This window comes from Bidens hawaiensis, unplaced genomic scaffold, assembly GCF_021521415.1.
Source record: "Bidens hawaiensis isolate Kalapana, Puna unplaced genomic scaffold, B.hawaiensis_p1.1 tig00010256_1, whole genome shotgun sequence".
Lineage (NCBI taxonomy): Eukaryota > Viridiplantae > Streptophyta > Magnoliopsida > Asterales > Asteraceae > Bidens > Bidens hawaiensis.
This window is the reverse complement of record NW_027491777.1, coordinates 311,555-332,703: the sequence shown is the minus strand read 5'-3', so window position 1 is coordinate 332,703 and position 21,149 is coordinate 311,555. Positions and strand designations below refer to the sequence as shown.

General features: G+C 35.5%; 3 protein-coding genes and 1 pseudogene across 4 annotated transcripts in view; 3 read left to right on the top strand and 1 right to left on the bottom strand.

Annotated features, from left to right (window-relative positions):
- The window catches only part of LOC143534673 (uncharacterized), a 186,458-nt gene extending 166,830 nt beyond the window's left edge, over positions 1–19,628 (top strand). The window contains exons 2-5 of the mRNA XM_077029109.1: positions 18,069–18,398; positions 19,018–19,131; positions 19,224–19,296; positions 19,443–19,628. Of these exons, the coding sequence (XP_076885224.1) occupies positions 18,132–18,398; positions 19,018–19,131; positions 19,224–19,296; positions 19,443–19,480 (492 nt within the window). The 5' untranslated portion in view covers positions 18,069–18,131 and the 3' untranslated portion in view covers positions 19,481–19,628. The remainder of the gene's footprint in view (positions 1–18,068; positions 18,399–19,017; positions 19,132–19,223; positions 19,297–19,442) is intronic.
- Positions 1,604–6,002, top strand: LOC143534643 (uncharacterized). 2 transcript variants are annotated; one of them, XM_077029081.1, is made up of 13 exons: positions 1,604–1,792; positions 1,955–2,092; positions 2,866–2,947; positions 3,085–3,161; positions 3,250–3,356; positions 3,749–3,878; positions 4,076–4,192; positions 4,263–4,354; positions 5,014–5,080; positions 5,156–5,234; positions 5,321–5,412; positions 5,487–5,630; positions 5,734–6,000. In XM_077029081.1, exons 1-13 carry the CDS (start codon positions 1,625–1,627, stop codon positions 5,872–5,874), a joined length of 1,434 nt encoding a protein of 477 aa, XP_076885196.1. In that variant the 5' UTR covers positions 1,604–1,624; the 3' UTR covers positions 5,875–6,000. The 2 variants fall into 2 exon arrangements, with proteins under 2 accessions (XP_076885196.1, XP_076885197.1); XM_077029082.1 differs by lacking the exon at positions 1,955–2,092 and having other exon boundaries at positions 5,734–6,002.
- LOC143534644 (uncharacterized) lies at positions 7,717–10,043 on the top strand. Its single transcript, XM_077029083.1, has 3 exons — positions 7,717–7,927; positions 8,935–9,032; positions 9,545–10,043. The coding sequence occupies exons 1-3, from the start codon at positions 7,718–7,720 to the stop codon at positions 10,041–10,043; spliced, it is 807 nt and encodes a 268-aa protein (XP_076885198.1). The 5' UTR covers position 7,717.
- On the bottom strand, positions 13,831–16,384 carry LOC143534642 (putative pentatricopeptide repeat-containing protein At1g64310; annotated as a pseudogene).
- Positions 19,629–21,149: the final 1,521 nt, after the last annotated feature.

Below are 21,149 nucleotides of genomic sequence, written 5' to 3'. Positions count from 1 at the left end.
GCACTTGAATTTTGAATTAGTTATAAAAAAAATTTACTGGTACAAGACGAGATTAATATTAGGTGATGCTTGACCCGGTTTTCCAAAGGACCAAAACATATATAGTTATATACCCATGAACCATGCATGTAAAATATTATTATTAATTTTATATCTTTGTCGTTGAGTAATAGAGTACTAAAGTGTAAACAATAAAAGCCGAAAGAGACATGAATGAAAAACTATTATCAATAACCAAAGGGGAAATCATGAATCAACCTTGTTATGCTAGAAAATTATAAAAATGCATGTTAAACTTTTATCCTAACTCATATTTTAAGTATCATTTGTGGAGGCATGAGCGATATTTTTATGCTCTGCTCATCTTATTACGTGTTTCAAGACGAGAATTGAGCAAGTGAGCAGTGCAAGTTCTTTTCAATTAGTTGGAACCATAATATCTTGTGAAGTTGTCATATAAAATATGATACTTTCGGGTAATAGTTTTTTTTTTTTTTGAAAGATTAATACTTTTTTTATCACTTTCGTTATTATTATTTTATATTAATAAAACAATTGGTTTTCTAACCAAGATACACGTATTAAAAGCGTTGAGCTTCTTATGGGTGAAGAATAGGTCAAAGAATATGGCCTTATCGTGAGAGGGTTGGTGTTCTTTTAATTTTGCAATGTAATTGGGTGGTTGGTAGCTTTGGCTAGTTTTATGTTTTCAGTGTTGCTAGCTAGCTCCCGAGGCGGTTCGCTTCTTGGAGCGGGTGCAGAAGGTGATCCACAGTGACTCGCAGAGTCCGAGGAACCAATGATTTATATTTAGTAGAATAGGCATTGCGATTCAAAGGGGATAGCGGCACAGCTTGTTGCTCACTTACCCAATATCCAGATGTAGCTCGGTTTGTGTTATATATAATAACTTTTAAGATTGTTAAAAAAAAGGATTGCTAGCTTCTTGCTAGATGTTGGTTTTGTTTATATATTCAAGTTTTTGTTGGCCGTTCAAAAAAAATTAAAAGTGAAGGACTAAAAATGCAGTTTATACAATATTCTAGGGACCAATACTTGCTAATCACAAATACTATCTCCATCTGTATCAAAAAAAGCAAACAATAATGTTTTTTAAAAATGGCATTTTACTCATACCGGGTTTACTTTAAATGCTACAACCGATTGAACTGAAATATGCCAGAAGGCTCAACTTTACCGGTAATTTCATATAAATACAATTTAACTTAAAAATAACCTAAAAATATATTAATAAACATCATACTTAAAACAAATAGCACATGAACAATGGTCGAGTCAGATAAAAAGTTTGTACTTTGTATACGAAATTAGTCAATTACAAAAGATGTAAATAAACCAACATTGGATTTGAATGATACAAAATTAGTTGATTAACGATTCGAATCGTTATTTACCGTGTTTACTTTTTTCAATTTTATTCGTTATATTAAAAGTCATTTTTTTTAAATATGGGCCGTAAAAAATATCAAAATTCTTTTGGATTTAAAATTGTTTGCCCGTTTAAAACCGATATCTTTAAAAACAAACCGTCTCAGCAAAATCTGGTATTGGTATAACTGGCTTTTATAACACTGGAAAGAGAGAAAGCAGTCAAACGTGAAAAATGTCGTCAATGGTGACGGTAACGGAGACTGACGAACGGAGTCCACTTCTTCACAATTCCGGCGAGATAACGCCGTTTACTTCACCGTCACCGGAATCTTCTTCATCCGCCACTGATCCTAAGCAACGCCTCGTTTCTCTTGACGTGTTCCGTGGTCTAACCGTCGCTGTGAGTATACTCTTTAATATATATATATTTGTTTAATACTAACTGATAACTTCTATTGAGTATCTGATGATGATGATAATAATAATAATAATAATATTAGAAGCACTGCAATAGCAATAGAATTGGAAATGATATATAATTGCGTTTAATATTTATTAACAGTTGATGATTTTGGTTGATGATGCTGGAGGAGCGTTTCCTTCTATTAATCATTCTCCGTGGTTCGGTGTCACGCTAGCTGACTTCGCCATGCCGTTTTTCCTCTTTATTGTTGGTATATCCGTCAGTCTTGTTTTCAAGGTATGCAGGTATTGTTTAACCTTACGATATCGGTACAAATGAAATTAACCTATTAAACACACAAATAACTAGAGTAGTTATTATTACGTTTTGAACTACACGCTTCTCGCGTTAAGAGGTGTTTGTATATGATCCTGACGCTATATGTGTTAATGTATTGAATGAATCATGGATACTACTGATACTAATTTAACTTCGAGCTCGAGTTGAGCTATATCATCCTAAGCTTGGCTAGGCTCGGCTCATTGGCTCGTTTAACTTCGAGCTCCAGTTGAGCCAAGCTGTCTCGTTTAGTTTCAAGCTTGAGCTTGAACCCATGCTGATATCGGTTGGGGTGGGATCCGGTAGAAATGAAATTAACCTTTTAAACATACGAATAAGTAGAGTAATTATTGTTACGTTCTGAATCAGAATAAAATTACACAAATACCCCTGACTTAACGGATGAAAGTTAACGGGGTTAAAAAAAGTACTAAAAATGCAAGACTTTGGAAACTGAGGTAGCTATTTGCATAAAATAAAGAATAGGTACTAAAGTTGCGTAGTTGTCCAAACCACAGGTACTAAAATGGCACTTAACTCTAGTTAGCATAGTTACTCTAGTTATTTGTACGCTTTAAGAGCTGTTTGTATATGAGCCTAATGCTATATGTGTTAATGTACTGTATGAAATATGGATGCTAGTGATATTAATTTACATAGAACTATCAAGTTGTTTCTCGATCAAATTGTTAGCACTTAATTGCTTCTTGTTAATACTGTGATCATTGCAGAAAGTATCTAGCAAACCAGCAGCAACGAAGAAAGTTATACTCAGAGCTATCAAGTTGTTTCTCCTGGGTTTGATTCTGCAAGGTACTTTACTTTCCTTTGTTTTTATTGGTTTAAGTTTGAATTTGATATGTTTTCAGCTTATTAATTGGTGCCTAGACTATATATTGAGATCAGGAATTAATTTGATTTGAAATGTCATTGTTTTTGTGTCCTGTTAGGTGGATACTTCCATGGGCGCGATGATTTAACGTATGGAGTTTATATAAACAATATTCGTTGGATGGGTGTGCTACAGGTATCTCATAAACTCAAAAGTTAAGTTGCTTATGATTTGAATATGCTCTTAAGCAAGTGAGTCAGACCTTTACATTCATGATATGCAGAGGATAGCAATTGGATACCTGTTGGCTTCAATAACTGAGATTTGGTGTGTTAACAAGAATGAAGTCAATTCAGCTGTAACTTTTGTAAAGAAGTACTACATTCAGTGGTAAGTTTTAATTTCAGATCTAATCCTTTTATTATGCTCTACCACTAGGCGTGGTGCGTTATGTAGATAAGGCTTCAATGACTTGTTTACTTGAATGAAACACATATAAATTGTCTACTATTTCTGTTTTTGCATAATGTGATGACATTTGTGGCATTCCTTTTCCCATTTAACACCATTACTCTTTCATCAATTAGGCAAACTTATTCCAACAAAAAATCTGGTGCCATCTAAAGGTACTGATAATATGTAAAAATCTAGCTATGGCACGGGTCTATATCAACATTAAATGTGTGTGGCCAATATTAAGTTGTTTAGAATGGTATGACCTAACACACTTTAATAATTCTGAAATTCTGATATACTAATTAATTTTTTATACTCCACTCCAGGGTGGTGGTTGTTTTACTAGGCGTATTATACATGGTTTTATTGTATGGTCTTTACGTCCCAGACTGGGAATTTGAAGTTGTGAATGGCAACTCTTCGTTATCAGTACCAAACGGAACAGAGACTCAAGTTGTGAGTATTAATATATAGTGCTATTTCTTGGAATACATACATATGTGTAATCCTTGTAGTCATATGATGACACTCCTGTGACTATAAGACTATGACTTTGATCACACCTTATTTGATACTTTCAAACTATCTTGTTACTTTTCCTGTTCTTTAAAGGTTAAGGGTATTACCGATATACTTAGTTAATTATTTAATAGGTACACTGTGGAGTCAGGGGTAGTCTAGAACCTCCTTGCAATGCAGTTGGCCTGATTGATCGATTTCTGCTTGGTGAAAGTCATCTATATCAGCGTCCCGTATACAAAAGAACAGAGGTCCTTCCTGCTGATGTTGAGACTACTTGTTATTGTTTCTTTGTGCAACTGACTTATCTAGTACTTATAGGAATGCAGTGTTAATTCTCCTGATTATGGACCCCTACCACCAAACGCTCCTGCTTGGTGTCTTGCTCCATTTGATCCAGAAGGATTGTTAAGGTTGGTTTTCTTCTTAGTTATTGGAGGTGTTTGGTACTTTGGTATTGGATTTATCTTTTTGAAAGTAATTATGTGATGTTAAATAATTGTAATTAGATAGAGCTGGATAATGAGTTGTGCTTCTGTTGAAGAAATGATAATAAGATAATGAGTTGTTTGAATAACTTGACAAAAGTATGGCTATTTAAGCAACTAACAATGATAAAATGATCGAAAAGGACACATTTGTATATTTAAATTTTAATATGTCAGATTTCTGTTAATTAATTCTAACACGTATTATAAATAACGTAAATTCAGTTATCTGATCTTCATGGTAGAGTTATAAATAATAAGAAACATTGATGAAAAGGTATGGAAACAATGTTGCAAAGGAAGCGTAAATATGCGGTTGTAATTTTTCTTTAATCTGTAGTTATCTTTTCTTCAGAAACTTTCTTCAATTTATCTGGACACTAAATATCGTTAATTACAATTTTAAGACTTGGGATATATGTAAAATCCCTTATATAATACATCTTATCTTTTAAAATTTGATTTTGATGCTGTTTTCTGCTTCAGACCTTGATTTAATTATAACGAAACTTCCTCCCAACTTATATAGAAATGGTGATTATATTTCATTTTGCAACAAAATTAGTTATCTGTCTTCATTTCAGCTCATTAATGGCTGCGATCACATGTTTCTTGGGGTTGCAATATGGACATATTATGGTTCATTATAAGGCATGTTGCTCTTTAGCACCCTTCATTTAGAAGCCCCCTAGTTGCTTTGGTACTCATTTTTCTTCATTATCGCAGGGTCATATGCAGAGGATTATGATATGGTTGGTTAGTTCTTCCTCACTTCTTGTCTTAGGATATGTTCTTACTGTCACTGGTATATTTTCTTACCTCAAATTGTTTACCGAATGAAGTTGCACATACTTTAATTAATAATAATCCGTTCCACATGATCCTATACAGGTGTTCCTTTATCCAAACCACTATACACATTGAGCTACATGTGTATCACAACAGGAGCTTCTGGCATTCTGTTTTTAGCTATATATTACACCGTAAGTTTGTCATTCATTATACACATTAAACTACATTTTGAATATTTATGTTCTTATTTCTGCATATGATGCAGGCTGATGTCATCAATATCCAAAAACCTATGATACTGTTCCAATGGATGGGATTGAATGCTCTAATTGTTTATGCTCTTGCTGCCTGTGAAATCTTTCCAGCAGCTTTACAAGGCTTCTATTGGCGTTCCCCTGAAAACAACCTGGTATATTTTTATTTTTTTTCTTTTTATGCCATTTATATTCAAAAAACCTTAAGAAATACAAATTTGTATAAATCTTCATCTGGGATGCAACGTTTTGGTGCAGTTTAACGCTACAGAGTTATTGTTTGAAACCGTTCTTCATTCCGAGAAGTGGGGTAAGTTGGTTTTTGTTCTTTTTGAAATTATATTCTGGGGTCTTTTTGCAGGATTTCTCCATATAAAAGGGATTTACATAAAACTGTAAAGTTTGTCAAAATCTTTATATGTAAATTATCAACATCCATGATTTAGTTACCTTTTAGTTACATAAAACTGTAAATTTATGGCTTGTTTAGGATCACTTTTTCTTGTTTTATGTCGTCCTTCGCATTTGTCTACCTCATAAAACGAAGTCTTAACCAATATTGAGTTTCCTATATGGTGATCATTCTGCTTTTTATATGTGAGTCCGATCTATTTATTTTGGTTATAAATGGTTTCGATTATGTTTATCTCAAACGGATCAAATTTAAAAGTATTTGAAAGTGACATATTAAGGGTTCATGGACTGAAAAGTCATCCTGAATGTATTTCTTTATGGTACTGCCTTCTAAAACATCTTATTAGATAATTTAGATAGATACTATGATCATATTTAGTTCATTTAACTCTAGAAAGTTTTGCGTAATCCGAAAAGGGGTCGTGGTTGCGGAAACAAGAGAGTTAGGAACCATTGGTTACCTTTTGAATCAAAATAGCAATGATGTTTGTCGTTTAACCTAACTTGTACCCACAAAGATCATTTTAATATCACCCACGAGTGCATGACAAATTTATCATCTTTATTGCGTTGCGCACACAATTGCTGAGTTTTATAATGGCTTACAACATAGACTCTAAAGCATCTATAATGGGGTAAGTGGGTGTTGGTTATAAAGATGTCAAACTTTGAATAATGGGGTACGTGGGTGTTGGTTCTAAAGATGTCAAACTTTAAATGATAATTATTAGACCATGTGTTGTGGACGTTAGCTCAGTGCTAAATCAACATAGGGGGCACCATTAAGGTCGCCAAGGGCACCTCCGCGAGTACAATAACAAGCTCAATTCTTGAATTTTTACTTGTGCATAGATTTGTTCTAGCCAATTGAAGGCGCTCAAAGTGAGGGTGGAGGTGCCATTGAGTAGTGTGACCGCTACAAATCTACAATTGATCCTTTGTTTTAGTTTATCTTTACACAACTGATCTAAACGTTATAGAAAGAACAAAATGCGGTTTTCGTTCATGAAGTTTATTCAAATATGTTATTTCAGTTGAAAATACTCGTATAAAAAATACTTACAGGTAAAGGTGCACAAATTGGGTTTTCTAATACCCGGTTCTGGGTATGACCGGGCATTGGCAATACCGGGTCAATTCGGGTATTCTCTAAAAATCGTATCTCATGCATCGGGTTTGGGTCGGGTATAGAACTGAGTATTCTAAAACCGGATATTTGAATACTCTATTTTCGGGTATTGAAAAAACCATATATTCGGGTTTCTCTAGGTATTTTCTGGGTATAGATTGGGTTTATTATGGGGGGCTGAACTTTTGGGAGTATTTTTCGAGTATAGATTGGGTATTTAAAAAACACGGTTTCGGGTATTGAAAAACCCTGGTTCCGGGTATGGAACCGGTTCCAAGTATTGCTAGGTACAAATCATGTTTGGTTCCAGGGACGGGTTTTGGCACTGAAATGCAAACCCTGGCTACACGTTCGGGTAGTAAAACCCGATTATAATAAAAACCAGTTCCGAGTTTTTTTTCAGGTTTAGTTTCGTGTTCGGGTTTTTTGTGCGTCTCTAGTTATAATTTAAATAAATCTGGGTCAACAAAAACCAAGGGAGAAACAAATTCGGCCCAGCTTTCCACCTTATAAATCGCATTACAAAACTGTAAACGGTGAACAAATCTCATCGATACGCGTGTCATGTTAACACATCGTAATTAATAAGTGGTCGCAAATCTCCTGTTTTGTTTTGTTTTGTTTTGTTTTGTTCTCATTCGCTACACTCGCACGCATCATTCCATCAATTGTTTTTGAATCTAGTTCCACAATTATACAATGAGAGTCGAACCCGTTTCAGAAACCAACACAACCACCGAACCCGAACCCGAACCCGTTCATGTACCCGCGTCCACATCTGCATCTGCGTCTGTAACTGCTTCTCCTTCATCGTCCACTGTAGCATCTCCAAGTGGGAAACGGAGTAGAGATCCTGAAGATGAGGTTTACGTCGATAATCTTCATTCGCATAAACGTTATCTCAGCGAGGTAATTAATAATAAGTTTCTTCGTTTTGGGTGTTTTTTAAATAGGTGTTTGATTGGTGAAATATTATTATTATTATTATTAGTTTATTGTAAGCTTAAACCCTAGCTAATAATATTGAAGGTGATTATTTGGTTTATATTGTTATGGGTAGGTTTGGTTCAAATACAAATTAAATTAATGTGCTATCAAGTAGTGTAATTATAGTGTAGTGTAATTACACTATGACATAATTACACTACTTGATTCTCACAGTTAGCACGTTAATTTAATTTGTACATTAACTTTCCCTGTATTGTTATAATGCATTTAGTTTCATTATCTTTAAGTTATTTAGTTTATAAAAACCAGAGATTTCGGTCCGTGTTTTTATCCGGGGTGTTTAACGAATTGAATTTCGAATATCTGAATTGATTGAATTGAATTATTCAAATTTTGAATTTTTAAACCTGGATTCGAATTAGGTTGATTTGGTTCGAATTCGAAATTCATTACCAACTCAAAATTTATTTATTTTTTTTAAATAAAAATCATCGCAAACTAAATTTTTGAAAACAAATTCAGTTTGAATTGAATTTCGAGTTTTTCGAGTCCGATTCAGAAACTGAATACCCCTATTTCTAGGGTATGTTTGGAACTTTGGATGTCTGTTTAAAGTGATTATATGACTTGGTGTAATCATAAATTTATAACAAGTTTTCGACAAACGCTGATTATAAGAATGTTGATTCATAACTAAAATTATCCAAAACTTCTGGGTTTAATTAAGTGAAAATACGACGATTAAAGTCCGAATACTCACTTTTGAAACACACATGAAGACACACCCCTGGTGGTTTGTTTCCAAAAGATACAAATGGTATTATGTATATCCAAAGTCTGAATTTGAGGAGATTGTCTTTGTACTTATAATGGAACTCTTTGAAACTTTTGTTGTTTTTGCAAATGGTTTCTGATTTGGATTAACAAAAAAGATCACTCAGATTAACTAACATACGTGAAATTTGTAGATAATGGCATCGAGCTTGAATGGGCTATCAGTCGGAGACACCCTTTCTGAAAACCTCATGGATTCTCCTGCAAGGTCAGACACCATGTTTTATTTAAGGTAATATATTCATTCTTTTACCATTAACATATTCTTTAAAATACTTTCCATTGCTGCAAATTGAAAATGAATTCTTTGATATGAGCCTATGAATGAATCATGATGCATTATGCATAATTACTGCTTGTTGCTATTTTTCGACTTTATATACGTTTTCATTCATGCTAGTATGGTAATTAAAAGGAGATGTTCGATTATTTAGTTTTTTGTTTCCCAAATGGTGTGGTTTTTGTGGCTAATTGCATAAAAGGTTACCATTTTAAGCAACTTGTTTTTGACCGGAAGAAATCATTAAAGTTTTCAAACTTCAAATATTATGCAATTGCCAAAGATGGGCTGTGTAGAAAATTAATGAAAACGGTCATAAGGTGTCGACGTCTCAACTGCCATGTCATCATTTTAAGTAGTTACCAGATTAAGCAGATCACCTCAAATCTTTTTTTTCTTATATAAAGTTGGTTACTCTTTAACGCTTAAATCAAATGTTTGTAAACTTACGGTTTTGGTTTCAGGGATGAACTGCCATTGCAGTATTCACCTATGTCAGAAGACTTAGATGAATGCAGATACTACGAGTCCAATGCATGCTCGCCATCACCATCCCAAACCGATAGCCAACCGACTAGCCCGGTGTCACCATACCGCTTCCAAAGACTTGCTGCAACTACATTTTCACCTGGACCGGTCTACCCTGGTGCACCATCAGGGACACCTTCACAGGCACGCCAACGTGGCTCTGAACCAGAGGGGCGGTTCCCATCATCCCCTAGTGACATATGCCACTCGGCTGACTTGAGGAGGGCTGCATTGATGCGGTCTGTGCAGATGAGGACTCAGCCCGTTTGCTCATCTCAGCTCGATGCAGGGTTCAGCCCGATGCAAGAGGTGGTGCAACCGTGCCCTTATATTAAGTCTATGGTTCAAGAAGTTGATAGTGAGTGTCCCATTCATGAAAAGTCTTGTAGGGTGTCGAGTATAAATATGAAAGGCGATGATGAGGCCACTGATTAAATATTTAGCTAGTTTTTTAATCCTCGCATTTTGTTCTCTAAAGATGTCTAATAATCTAAAAGATGCCAATGTGTTTGGTAAATCCCGAGGCCCATGTAGTCCCATAAAGCTTGCAGCACATAAAGCCCGAGGCTTGTAAAGTCCTGTAAGACTTGAGTTTTGAACAGTCCGAGGCACTTAAAAGTCACAAAAGCCCTAAGATCCGTAAGTTCTATAAAGCCCGGGGCACGTCAATTAGGTGTCTCGTAAAGCCTGAGACTCTTAAGTCTCGCAAGCGTTAGGCCCGTAAAGCTCAAGACCCTTAAAGTCCCGTAAAACACGAGGCCCTAAAATGTCTCGTAAAGCTTGAGGCCTGTATAGCCCGAGGCTCTAAAGCCCGTAAAATCACTTAAGGCGCATAAAGCCCGATGCCCGTTGTAAAGCCCAAGGCTCTAAAGTTCCTTAAATCCCGAGATGGACTAGCACATGTGACTAGCTGAACATAATTTCATGACATTTATATTATCACCATAGTTATAGCGATACCAAGATTTTATATAAAACTGTCTTGAAATAGTGAAAGTTCAAATCTTGTGGTTATCAAAATACGTGTAATTTATGAGTAAAGTTAAAGAATATATGTTGTCGTTTTGAAAAGAAAAAAAAAGTTATTAGAAATTTAACATTTTCTAAAAAGGTTGAATCCAGTCAACTCTCACTCGCTCTAAACCGTTTTGAACCCATTTCGTGAGAGGTGAATCAATTTCATCGAACAACTCGGTCAAATGGTTGATTGATGGCAACCCAACCAAATCATTACGTGAGGTGAATCATGTTAGGGATTCAACTCCAGCCACCTCTTAAACCATATGTTCGAAATCAACTAAATCACACATTGTAGGCTATATATAGTATTGAGCCATGTTTAAAAGATATTTTTTTCCAAAATGTTCTAGTAAAGAAGTGAAAACTTGATTATTATTCCATCATTCATCATTGTTAGGCTTGCCGTTTTGAGGTGGCACCCTTGCCACCTCAGTCATTAATTTTAACAAAAATGCATCCGCCAAACTACACCATCACCATTGGAGCTATCCTTCGTGGAAGGGGGCAACGTTCTCCACTTGCCCCTCCAAAATTTCACGTACGAAATGGGGCTTCGAAGCCCCCCTCCATAACGGCCCACCGTGGTTTGTCACCCATTTGTTGCCCCATTATATATATACATATATGTGTATGAGAGAGAGAAGCAGGCCCCACCACTTCCCTAACCCGCTTTTCTCCACCAATCACGTGTAAACACATGCAATTATTATTTTTCTTATATTTAAATATTAGTCAAACCATGTTGTGTAGTTAAATTGTGGATTATTGTCTAATTGTTATGTTTTTTTTTTTTCGAAAATTGGTTTTTATTGGTTATAACTATTGTCTTTTGGTCATTACCGGTCCCAACTAACGAATTGGTCACTGATGGCCCCAACTTTTAATGTATATGTTTCTAAAGGTTCGCGGCTAACAGAATCCTAACGCTGTTAGTTTCAGGTCGCCGGAAAAAACGTTTTTGGCCGAGAAAAGTCATTTTTTTGCCGGAAAACACCACCTGAACACCACCACCACCACCAATTGACTCACCGCCAACCAACCACCATCACCTAAGCACCATCAGCAGCCAATTCATTAGTTGAAACCGGGCAATAACCAAAAGACGATAGTTGAGACCAATAAAAACCAATTTTCCTTTTTTTTCTAGGTAATCTACAACAATTATTCTCACTGTTATGTTTTTTTTTATCATTGGCAGCTAATGGGTTTGTACTTTGTAATGTAGATGTCCTGAGTTCAATTCCTATTCATCTCTCCGGCCGTTTTCTTTTTTAACTTTTTTAATTATGTATAAAGTTGGGTTTTAATAATGGGTATGTTTGGCAAAACTAGCTGGTGGTTGTTAGCTGTAAGCTGAAGGCTGGTAGCTGAAGGCTGTAAGCTGCTAGCTGTTAGCTGTAACTTTTTAAATTTATTTAGATATTTGGCAGAGTAGCAGAAGCTTTTAATAAAACTAGCTGGGTGCCCACGTGGTGCGGCGGAATGGGCGCACAACCTAACATCAACCGTGTAATCAGTGTCGGTACATGATTCACCTGATGACAGTGCATACATAACCTGAATGTAGACGTGTAATTCATGGAAAGGCAGTAAGCGTGTAACTGATTATGGAAATCAAGAAACAAAGCTGAAAATACAGTAATTTCAAATATATAATTTTTTAAACTAACCTATTTTGATATGAATCCCTCTCTGAACAGGCATTGTTCTAATCTGAAACATGTTCTGACCTGACCCCTTCGACTCAAAAGCACACCGACATGAACCGAACTAATTTAACCCTTTTTGTATCGACTCGTTCTAACCCTAATTTGATCTTACACATGACTCAAGTTATCTGACTCAACTCCTAATTTGGTCTTACACATGACTCGAGCTCATTTGATTCGACTTGTTACTGATCCTAACCGATAATCACGTAATATGTTAATTTTTTAAAGTTAAAGAAGTATAACAATATCATACTCAAATTAAAGAGAATAAAATGTTCGTTTTAATGATGTAATTTGTTTAAAAAATTATTAACGTGTGAAAAAATTATGGCCCCTAAAAAAGTCGTGAGGGTAGTTAGTTTTGAATAAGGGTTGAATGTGAAACTATTATATAAATTAACAAAAGTTGATAAAAGTTCAAATACCAAACTTGTAAATTCAAATGTAAAAGCTTGTAGCTAGCTTTTTTTCAAACGCTACCAATACAAGCGTTCAGGTATGGAGCTTTCTACCAATCTAAAAGTTTGAAGCTAAACCAACCAAACAAAGTTTTTTATTAAATATGAGTTTTTTCTTAAAAGCTTAAAGCTTGAAGCTCCTAAAAGCTCATTGCCAAACATACCCTATAGGTAGCGTTTGAGAAAAAGCTCTACAAGCTTTTACATTTGAATTTACAAGTTTGGTACTTGAACTTATATCGTTTTTTGTTAATTTATATAATAGTTACACATTCAACCCTTATTCAAAACTAACTACCCCAATGACTTTTTTAGGAGCCATAACTTTTTCACACGTTAATAATTTTTTAAACAAATTACATCATAAAAACAAGCATTTTATTCTCTTTAATTTGGGTATGATATTGATATACTTCTTTAACTTTAAAAAATTAACATACTACGTGATTATCGGTTAGGATCGGTAAAAAGTCGAGTCAGATGAGCTCAAGTCATGTGTAAGACCAAATTAGGAGTCGAGTCAGATGAACTTGAGTCATGTGTAAGACCAAATTATGGTCACAACGAGTCGATACAAAAATGGTTAAATTAGTTCGATTCGTGTCGGTACGCTTTTGATTCAAAAGAGGTCAGGTTAGAACATATTTCAGATTAAAACAGTGCATGTTTAGTAAGGGATTCATATCAAAATATGTTGGTTTAAAAAAATTATCTATTTGAAAATTACTATATATTTCAGCTTTGTTTCTTGATTTTCGACATCATTTACAGGCTTACTGTTTTTCCATGAATTACACGTCTACATTTAGGTTATGTATGCACTGTCATCAGGTGAATCATGTACCGACACTGCGGTTGATGTTAGGTTGTGTGCCCATTCCGCCGCACCACGCGGGCACTCAGCTAATTTTATTAAAAGTTTCTACTACTCTGCCAAACACCTAAATATTTAAAAGCTACAGCTAACGGCTAACGGCTAGTTTTGCCAAACATACCCAAAATCAAAAATTAGCATCGCAAATAAATTACAAATACCACTTTGTTACAAAATAACATAAAAATTAAATCCCAATCCAACTAATCCCACATACTTTCTTATTTCCCACATAATCCAATTCATCCCTCAACCTTTTCACATCATCCCACCTCCCATTTCCAGCATGGAAATTAGAAACCATAACCTTATACGCGCTTCTATCTCGTTGTTTATCGAACACCCGACGCGCTACAACTTCCGCAAGCTTAGAATCGTTATGCGCATCACAACAAGACAGAAGTGCACCCCATACACCTGAATCCACACCATCCCCTAACGAGCAAACAATATTATACGCCTCTTCCAACTCCCCTGCCATCCCAATTAGTTTCACAAAGTGTACATAATGCTCGGTTTTAGGTTTGATCCCAAATTCAACATCCATTCTATTAAAAATATCACGACCTTCGTTAACAAAACCACCATGATAACAAGCGGATAATAAACCACAAAAAGTAGCCTCTTCAGGTTTTTAAACCTCGTTTAACCGCTTCTCTAAACACGTTAAATGCCTCACATGCAAGACCATATAAACCAAGACTTGCTATAACTGAAATATAACAAACCATGTTTCTCTTAGGCATTTGATCAAACACCTTGAGTGCAAAATCCAAAAAACCACACTTTGCATACATGTCTATCAAAGCAGATGACACCATTGTAGCTACATCTAGGTTATGACGGATGGCGTAACCGTGAATTTCAACACCCGGTGCTAGAACCGCCATTTGTGCGATAGCAGCAAGTAAAGTAGCAATTAATATGGAATCTGGCTTGCTAAGACAGCTCATTTTCTTGAAAAAAAGTTAGGGCTTTATGATACTCTCGGGATTGCGGAAAAACGGATATTAACGCAGACCATGTTACTAAATCGGGATGTGATAAACTATTAAATACTTTTTGGCTGAAATCATACAACTGCACCTTGAATACATACTTACAAGCATGCTATTTATACGTGCATTTGAATCAAACCCGTTTTTCAAACAGGATCCGTGAATACCTTGACCGATTTCCAGCAAGTTTGACCGTGTAAAACCCGATACTAATCCTACCACTGTATACCCATAAGGCTGAATCCCGGTTCTTTTCATTGCATTGAACAAATGCACCCCTTTTTCCCAATTACCAGAAATTCCATATCCTACAAGCAAATAACCAAATTAATCAAACCATAACCAAATTGACCAACTTAACTGACCCGAACATAATGATGGTTCATTTAAGCTATAACCGATTAACTGAAATGTGTGTTTTGATTACTGTTTTGGTGTGTCACAGAGCCGGCCTTATAGTATGGCAGGGTAGTCGACGGCCACAGGCCCGACACCCCGCTAGGCCCGATTTTTTCTTTTTTTTTAAATTATATGTATTTTTATGATAAAAAATATGCATAATTAATGTTTCAACACAATTACATAACCACTAGGGTGGTCTAGTAACCACTAGCTTGGTCTAGTGGCAAAGGGGTATGGCTTGTGGGCTCTAGTCTTAATTAAGACATTTTTAAGTTTATTTTTATATAAAAGTTTTTTACACAACTTAAATCATAATCAAGTAAGCCCATTTAAAATTAAACTGTTTAAACCCAACAAAATGATTCTTTTACTTAAGCTCCAAAAGAATTTCTCCGCTGGCCCAAAATTTTTTCGCCATCTCGGAGCCGGCCCTTGTGCCGCATAACTGAATTAACCGAACCATAACGAATTTAATTGAACCGAACAACTAACGATGGGTCGGTCCAGCCATGACCAATTAACTTAAATTGTGATTTGTCACGGTTTTGGTATGTGGCATAACCGATTTAAACGAACCAAACCGGTTACATCCAAAGAATGTGATATTTTTCAAGTATAACGTTTATAAAGTGTAAATCTCAATGCCAATCTAACTGATACCGACCCATAACCGAACCAAAACCGATCAGTTAACAATCTCCAATAAGCAAACATTTCGGTTTTGGTTCAGTTACTGCTCAAAACCAAACCACCTGGTACGTACAACCTCATTCATCATACCTGCAATCATCGTGTTATACAACACCAAATCGCGGTCGTTCAGACCATCAAAAACCACTCTAGCATCGTCAACGAAACCTAGCTTAGAGTAAGCCGACACAAGTGCACTGCCACAAATAGTGTCCAGTCCCACTCCCGAAACAATCACGTGCGCATGCACAAATCTAAGACCTTTAAGATCATGCATGTCCGCACAGGCCCGTGAAATGCAAGCAAATGTGAAATTATTAGGGTTTGTTTCTGAAGCAAGCATTTGTTTAAAGTGTACACGTATCATGGAAACAATGGGTTTGGGCGTGAGCTCTTATTATTGAGTTCCAGAGGTAGACGGTTCTGTTGGGCATTTCGTCGAACAGGTGGCGTGCAGAGGTGAGATCGTCATTGGATGCGTAGAATTTGATGATTTTGGTCGAGTAAAATGGGTCATGGAAGATGCAGGTTTTGATTAGTAATGCGTGGAATGATTTTGTTCTTGTTAGGGTTTGATTAAGCTTCGAGAGTTCCAACAGAGTGATTTAAAATGAGTGAACATCAAATCAACTTAACTCAAACAATATGTGCTGTTGTAACTTGTAACCAAGACAGCACACTCATAGGGGCCGATCCAATTAAAGTAATATCCCAACCATGAGGTAGGAATTGTAACGATTAACTCAACCGAAATCCACTCAAAATCGTAACCGGTCATAAACTTATGATGCCTACATTACCACCTTAATTTCGCCATTAACGCACTCATCTATAGAATAATAAGCCATCTGAACTTTAACTCAACAAAAACAACATCAATTAGTTATCATATGCACACGAACCTGCACAAAATCCTCTATCTAATCCACATAACCACAAATCCATAACTTATGCACTTCAAATCAAACACCGAGCCATCGAATTCATCACCAACACATCTCCTTTAACCAGTAACAATCAAACTCATTCAATTATTCACACACCTCTCAAAAATCAACAAATAATAACAACATAAACACACAATTAGCATAATTCAAATCGAAGCCCTAACATAACAGCAAACATATACAAAACACAGCAAAGAATTGTATACCTAACTCGCCGGAGCAAGGTAGAACAGACGCGTGCTGTGTTCGGAGGCGAGTATTCCGGTGACCGGATCGATGAGATGTGGATATGATGATGATGATGATGATAACAGGCGGAGAGTCTTGTATTGTATTGTATTGTATGTATTATCTTGTGTTAAACTAACTCGCCTTGATTATTATTATTATTATTATTATTATTATACTTGCAACTTCAGGAACTCTCATCTCATCCGGAGTGAAACGAGGATAATATTATTTTTGGGTTGATAGGGTAACAGTGGTGGTGGAGATGTGGTGCGTCACGGACCGTTGGATTATGATCAATGGCTGTTGGAGACTTAGAAATATCAGTTGTGTTTGTTGTTAAAAAATGAGCCAAGGAAATATGATGTGGCGGTGGATTTATCTTTTTAGGGTTTTCAAACTATTATTATTATTAGGGGAATATTAATATACAAATTAAATTTAACGTGTTAACTGTTATAATCAAGTATTGTAATTATATTTACAAGTAATGTAATTACACTATGCTGTTAGTTAGACTACACTATAATTACCAATTTACCATTATTACACTATATGTTGTATAGATAAAGGATCCGATACATTAATCCTTTTATCATACAATCGGTACGTGATACTTTGGAACGTCGATTTTCAATAACCACGGTAACCCAAAATCACAACCACGGGAGCTGGTCTTCGTCCACCTCTGCTCCCATCGATTCCGTTTACCTTCACCATCACCGTTCAGCAATCCGTCACCGTCCAACGATTCCATCCACCGTCGAAACCACCATCCACCGTCGCATATTGTTGATCACATGTTTGTTTAGCTTTTGATAAGAATTGAAATTGGTATTGAAGCAAATTAAATTGATACAGTTAATCATCAATTTGAAGCTTCAATCGATCAAATTGACTTTGAGTGATGGGTTTTAACCTTTGAAAATATCAGATTTTAAAGCCTGGACGTTTTAGGTTTTAAGCCTGAACGTTTTAGGCTTTGGATTTTGGCTTGAATGTTTTTCACGTACGTAATGTACGTTAAGCGATTATTGTACGTTAACTCACCCATATTATATATATAATTACACTACTTAATTCTCACAATTAGCAACGTTAATTTAATTTGATTCGTATTCTCGCAATTAGCATAGTTTAGTAACTATAGTTATCATTCTTGGTTTTTTTCATGATTCATAGGAGGCTAGGTGTATGACAAAGGCTAGACGGCTTGGAGTTCATACTCCTGTGCTTTATGCAGTAGACCATGTATCACATACGCTCACTTTCGAGTATATTGAAGGTCCCTCTATCAAAGATATATTTCTTGATTTTGGAATGAAAGGAGTTGTTGAGGAAAAGATGGCTGATATCGCCTTGCAAATCGGGGATACGGTTGGAAAGTTATATGACGGTGGGGTCGTTCATGGGGATTTGACCACGTCAAATATGTTGTGGCGCACTGACACTAACCAACTGGTATGTTTATGTTCGTTTGTTTCATAAATGAATGAGCTTGAACAAAGTTTGTTGTTCGTTTAGTTAAACGAGCAAACATGAACACGTGTCCTGGTCGTTTATTTTAGTTCGTAGTCTACGTTTGTTTCAGTTCTTGGCTTCTTTCCGTTCGCATTCATTAAGACGCGTTTAAATTTTTTAGACGCGTTGCATCTGGTCTACTTTTAATTACTTTTTAGGCCCAACACATTAGTTATGTTTGTTTAGTTACGTTCAATTGTGTTCGTTCATGAACTGTTCGTTTGTGCTTTTAATTAACGAGCTCGAACAAAAAATCTATGTTCGTATGTTTTCGATCATTTTTTTGGTAAAGTTATACTAACGAACATGCTATGTATGTTCGTTCTTGAAATGTTCATTTATATTTTTTACGAACAAACATAAACAAACACGAATACGTTCATTTTCTTAACGAACGAACACAAACAAGAAAACCTCTGTTCATGTTTAATTGTTTGTTCAGTTAAAGTTAAAGAGCGTACATAGAATTGTCCAGTTCGTTTACAACTCTAATGGAGAGTGTATATATTTAGAAGACTTTTTTATTTAATTGTATGTATCTTTTGGTATATATTTTCAGGTGTTGATTGATTTTGGCTTGAGCTTTGTATCCACACTTCCAGAAGATAAAGCTGTAGATTTATATGTACTTGAACGGGCCTTATTGTCGATGCATTCTTCTTGCGGGAATGTGGTAAGCCTGGACTTTACTAAAACACGCTTTAACGTGGAAAGACACGTTAATTGGCATTAATTGACATAATCTTGATTTGATTTTGTTGAAAGATGGATAAGATACTCGCAGCATATAGGAAGTCTTCAAAGCAATGGTCAGCCACATTTAACAAGCTTGGTCAAGGTATATATTATAGATATGAACGAGTTTATTTAGGTTATGTTTTATCTCCGATTTATCAAGTAAATAATGTAAGCTAAACAAAGTTTTAGCATGTTGTTTTCTATAATCTCATCTCACGCATTAATTGTTTATTTAACTTGTCACAGTGAGACTACGAGGTAGAAAACGGACCATGATCGGATGAAGTCACACTGACAGCTCACTTCGTCGGTATGTGCTGATAAATACATTGTGATAATGTTATTCAGATGATGGCATTGAAAATCATCACATGTTACATTAGCCATCATTTTAGGTTTGAGTAAATTGTTCTTCAGTTTGTGTGATTATAGACAAAATAGCTGCAATTTGATTTAGAGTTTGCACTCTTATCCTAGTTGATGTATGTTAATAATAATATCGCTTTGCTTTATTAAATAAGATAATCAACCCTGACAAATTATGAAGTTGGATTAGATGATAAAGCTAAGTGTGGGTTTTTCTTTTAAGACTAATAATTTGCATGTTTCATTTTTATTATAAATTTTATTTTGAAGGTTGTCTAAAAGTTTTGGGGTTGTTTATAATGATTTTATTAGTTTTAGATGGAGTTTGGGATTTTTGTTTATGCATTTGACCCGAATTCATGAGTATGGGTCTTACCAAACTCAGATGTTCTTTAAACGGGCTATAACATCTCATTACTTAAAAATTATTTTCACCAATTTATTGATGTAAAAATCATATAAAATATAATATAATAAAAATTAATATCTTATTTATTTTAAAAAAGATATATATATATTATTTAAATTGTAAAACCAATTTGATAGTAAAAAAAATAAACGAGTTTTGGGTCTCATCAAACCATAAGTATATTATTAACGTTCATAAATATTATTTATATTAAAAACCAATTTTATAGTAAAAAAATAAACGGGTCTTGGGTCTCATCAAAACCATATAGCTTTTAAACCGGGTTATAATATCTCATTTATTTGTGATGCAATTTATTATCAAACCATAAGTATATTATTAACTTTCATACAATAAAAAAATATAAATTCGAAAAATAAATAAATATTAGAACAAACAATATAAAACAACCCCTGTAATACGGGGGATTAAAACTAGTATATATATAGAGAGAGAGAGGGGTAGGGTACCAAAAGGACCCAAATACCCGTAAGAAATACCCGCGGGTCAATCGGAAGTCCCTCATAAGGCACCCGCGGGATATATAAACCATCCGCATAAACATCTGAGGAAGAAACACCCTCATAACATATGCGGAAGCCTCACAGCAACCTCAAAAGTCACCCGCATGAAGGAATACCCTTCCGCGTAAATAACTACAAGGTAATGCTTCGGGACAGCTGTCAATAACCAATTACCTTCAAGAAGACTTGCCAAGATGCTTTCTTGGGCAATACGTGACCCTTTAGCCAATTAGCTAGTGACACGTGACAAGGCCGTTATAACCGTACACATGGCCAATGTTACCTCATCAACCAATAATAAAGTGACAGGTGTCCAGGTTGTTATACATGCACATGCAGCGTGTAAGCTAAACCTATCATGTGAGGACACGCGTCCAGACGGTAATAAGGTATCTTCTAAAGGGACAGCTGGCCCAATCACTTCCTTACATCCTCCCGCTATAAATACCCTCTCAATCATCATGAGGTATTCATGGACCATCACTGTACTCTCTCAATTTACTTAAGTACTTTATCTCTTCGTAAGAACGTTACTTATTCTCACGCCGGAGGGTGGTTACGGGAAGCCCCCCCCCCCCCCTGTCCTTCCCGTAACGAGCTCACGGTGTTCTGGTTTGCTGGATTCACGTCACTGGACTTTAGGAATTGTATTCA

Excerpts from the sequence above, each read along its gene's own strand:
- LOC143534643 (XM_077029081.1), top strand. The coding sequence starts at position 1,625 with ATGTCGTCAATGGTGACGGTAACGGAGACTGACGAACGGAGTCCACTT. Across the intron at positions 5,235-5,320 it reads ATATGTTCTTACTGTCACTG|GTGTTCCTTTATCCAAACCA; the intron begins GTATATTTTCTT and ends GATCCTATACAG. Across the intron at positions 5,631-5,733 it reads GTTCCCCTGAAAACAACCTG|TTTAACGCTACAGAGTTATT; the intron begins GTATATTTTTAT and ends GTTTTGGTGCAG.
- LOC143534644 (XM_077029083.1), top strand. The coding sequence starts at position 7,718 with ATGAGAGTCGAACCCGTTTCAGAAACCAACACAACCACCGAACCCGAA. Across the intron at positions 7,928-8,934 it reads ATAAACGTTATCTCAGCGAG|ATAATGGCATCGAGCTTGAA; the intron begins GTAATTAATAAT and ends TGAAATTTGTAG. Across the intron at positions 9,033-9,544 it reads GACACCATGTTTTATTTAAG|GGATGAACTGCCATTGCAGT; the intron begins GTAATATATTCA and ends TTTTGGTTTCAG.